The 2,970-nt window shown below is 47.9% G+C and overlaps 2 protein-coding genes across 21 annotated transcripts in view; both read left to right on the top strand.

Annotated features, from left to right (window-relative positions):
- Positions 1-2,086, top strand: part of Nop2 (NOP2 nucleolar protein) — a 14,389-nt gene extending 12,303 nt beyond the window's left edge. For all 4 annotated transcript variants that reach the window (XM_015500712.2, XM_015500711.2, XM_015500714.2 and 1 more), the window contains exon 16: positions 1,302-2,086. In XM_015500712.2, coding sequence (XP_015356198.1) covers positions 1,302-1,921 — 620 coding nt within the window. In that variant the 3' untranslated portion in view covers positions 1,922-2,086. The remainder of the gene's footprint in view (positions 1-1,301) is intronic.
- Positions 2,087-2,554: 468 nt separating this feature from the next.
- The window catches only part of Iffo1 (intermediate filament family orphan 1), a 13,730-nt gene continuing 13,314 nt past the window's right edge, over positions 2,555-2,970 (top strand). For 6 of the 17 annotated variants that reach the window (XM_048787626.1, XM_048787635.1, XM_048787636.1 and 3 more), the window contains exon 1: positions 2,555-2,970. This exon is cut by the window's right edge and continues 422 nt beyond it. In XM_048787626.1, coding sequence (XP_048643583.1) covers positions 2,611-2,970 — 360 coding nt within the window. In that variant the 5' untranslated portion in view covers positions 2,555-2,610. The other 11 variants (XM_048787627.1, XM_015500716.2, XM_048787628.1 and 8 more) reach the window with 2 other exon arrangements.

Here is a 2,970-nt window from a genome sequence, read left to right on the forward strand (position 1 = left end):
TATATATATACGAGGTCCTGGGTTCAATCCCCAGTACTGAAAAATAGGGGTGGTTATAGTGCTAGGATGTGGCTCAGTGGTTAAGAGTCCTTGGGTTCAAGCCCTAATACTGCAAAAAACCAAAACATTAATAACAACTTTTGTTGTAACTTAAGTGTATTTTTAATATGTCTTTGTGCTGTCTTACTAGCTTGTTTCTTGTTGTGTGGGTGTAGCTTATTTTCTGCCATTTCATCAAAATCCACATTGATTATTATTTTTTTTTTTTCCTGGGATTAAAAAAGCCTAGGGCTTCTGGTTTATCTGAATCTGGAGATCCTGGGACTCATCACCACATCAGGATGTCTTGTTACCTGCTGTCCTCAAGGGGGCACAGCTTCTTATAAAAAATCTTTAGCCTAAGGATAGGCTTCTCTTTTTTTTCTTTTTCTTTTTAAAAATATTTATTTTTTAGTTGTAAGTGGATACAGTACCTTTATTTTATTTATTTTTATGTAGTGCCGAGAATCGAACCCAGTGCCTCACACATTCCCAGCAAGTGCGCTACCGCTGAGCCATAGCCCAAGCCCTTTTTAAAAATTATTTATTTTTTAGTTGTAGGTGGATACAATACTTTTATTTATTTATTTATTTATTTTTATGTGGTGCTGAAGATTGAACCCAGGGCCTCGTACATGCTAGGTGAGCACTCTACCACTGAGTCACAACCCCACCCCCTAGGATAGGTTTCTCTTAATACAAGGTTGATGTAGGACTTGAGTAAGAATGATGTGAATCTAGGTAGTCAGTTCTTAGGCACCATCCCTAACTGTGGCTCCACATTGACCAAGAGTTGGCAATCTCTATGTTTTAATAACTTGTTCTTATTTTTATTTTATTTTTGGCATTAGGGGTTGAAACCAGGGGTTCAACCACTGAATCCCAGACCTTTTTTTTTTCCCCCTAAATTTTGAGGTGAGCTCTGGCTAAATTGCCTAGAGGTAAGTTGCTGGGCTGGCATGAAACTCACAATCCTGCCTTATCCTCCGGAGCTGCTGAGATAACAGGCATGTGCCACCATGCCCATCTCTACTCTTTACTTCTTTCTTTCTTTTTTTTAAATATTTTTTTTAGGTGTAGATAGACACAACACAATGCCTTTATTTTTATGTGGTTTTGAGGATCGAACCCACGTCCCGTCCATGCGAGGCGAGTGCTCTACTCTGAGCCACAATCCCAGCCCTACTCTTTACTTCTTAAATGACCAATATCATTTAAGATGAGGCCCATTTTCTCAACCTGTCTGTTTAATTTAACCCCAGGAAATTCTGCAACAGCCACTCCTACAGACCTAGACTTGCCTGACCCAAAGGGTCAGGTCACTCCCAAGTCTGAGAACAACAGCCAACCAGCCAAGAAAGCCAAAAGGGCTGCAAAGGCAAAGCAGTTCCAGAAACGGCAGCATCCCAAGAATGCCTCTGTACAGAAGCTGAATGGCATCACCAAAGGCACAGTCTCAGAAGTGTCCACTGTATCTTATGTCACAAAGGCCCAAGCTTCCTCCAGGCTCCCAGATAGTACTCAGCCTGCTGGAAAAGTTGAAGTGATCAGGAAACCAAAGGTGATTGGGAGGCTAAGGCAACAGGCACCTAAATTGCACTCCTCTAAGAAAGCTGCCTTCCGGAAGCAGAATGCCCCTCCCAAAAGCATGGACACCGAATCACCTGTTGCGCTGTCCCTTTCTCAGACTCAGGCTACTCCCAGGCTTAAGGACACTGATCAGCCCCTTGGAAAAGTAAAAGGGGCTGAGAAGGTAAAGCAGCCTTTCAAGAAAGCTACCTTTCAGAAGGAGAATGGCACCCCCAAGGGATCTCAGATCCCCACTGTGACTCCCCTCAATTCTGTCCAGCCCCCACCAGCAAAGAAGAGGAAAACTGCCTAAGGGCAATAGCCAGCCACTGCTGGCTTAGGTGGATGTTGAAGACTGGACTGGGCTTGGCTCACTGGCATTGCCAGTGGTTGGAACTGTTTGTCTACAAGGATGCTTGCACATTGTGCCATTTTTGTCCATACACGTGAAATTTAATATACATTTTACCACCTCTGACTCCGGTTGCTTTTTGTGTGTGTGTGTTTTTGAGGGGACTGGTTATGGCAGCTGGAGGGAGGCTGGGTCTGGGATCCAAAGGGAAAAAAACAGTTTGTAGAGATTAGTTAAGATACCAGGTCAGTTTCGGGATCCTGCTCTTTTCATCCTAACAGGGAAGGAGAGCTTTGGAGTCAAGAACTAGGGTATTTGAGGAGAGGAGAGCAACAGGGTTGTAGGAAAGATGTACTTCCTGCCACCAGAACTCAGGAAATATTGACTATCCTGAGCTCTAAGCACCTCCTGCCTGAATTTCAGTGAGGGAAGAGCTGGGCCACAAGCTTCAGACCCGGAATGGTCCTCCGGCTCATCTTCCAGTGTGAGGCATTCATTGGCTTCTTTTGTGCCCGCCCCCTCGACCTCTGCTCCCTTGCCGTGCCGTCTGATTGGTCGCCTGTGTTCCGCAGGCGCTTCATTGGCTCTTCTCCCTCGCTCTCCATCCCAGCCCCTGCACAGATTTCCATCTCCCAGCAGAAGGCGCAGCCATGAATCCGTTATTCGGCCCCAACCTCTTCCTTCTACAGCAGGAGCAGCAGGGCCTGGCTGGGCCCCTGGGGGATCCCCTTGGAAGTGACCACTTCACCGGGGGAGGGGACTTGCCCACAGCGCCGCTTGCCCCCGCTGGCCCCTCAGCCTACTCGCCGCCGGGCCCTGGCCCGGGCCCGTCACCCCCCGCCGCCATGGCACTCCGCAACGACCTGGGCTCCAACATCAACGTGCTCAAGACCCTGAACCTCCGGTTCCGATGTTTCCTGGCCAAGGTGCATGAGCTGGAGCGCCGGAACCGGCTGCTGGAGAAGCAGCTGCAGCAGGCGTTGGAGGAGGGTAAGCAGGGCCGTCGGGGC

Source organism: Marmota marmota, unplaced genomic scaffold, assembly GCF_001458135.2.
Source record: "Marmota marmota marmota unplaced genomic scaffold, marMar, whole genome shotgun sequence".
NCBI lineage: Eukaryota > Metazoa > Chordata > Mammalia > Rodentia > Sciuridae > Marmota > Marmota marmota.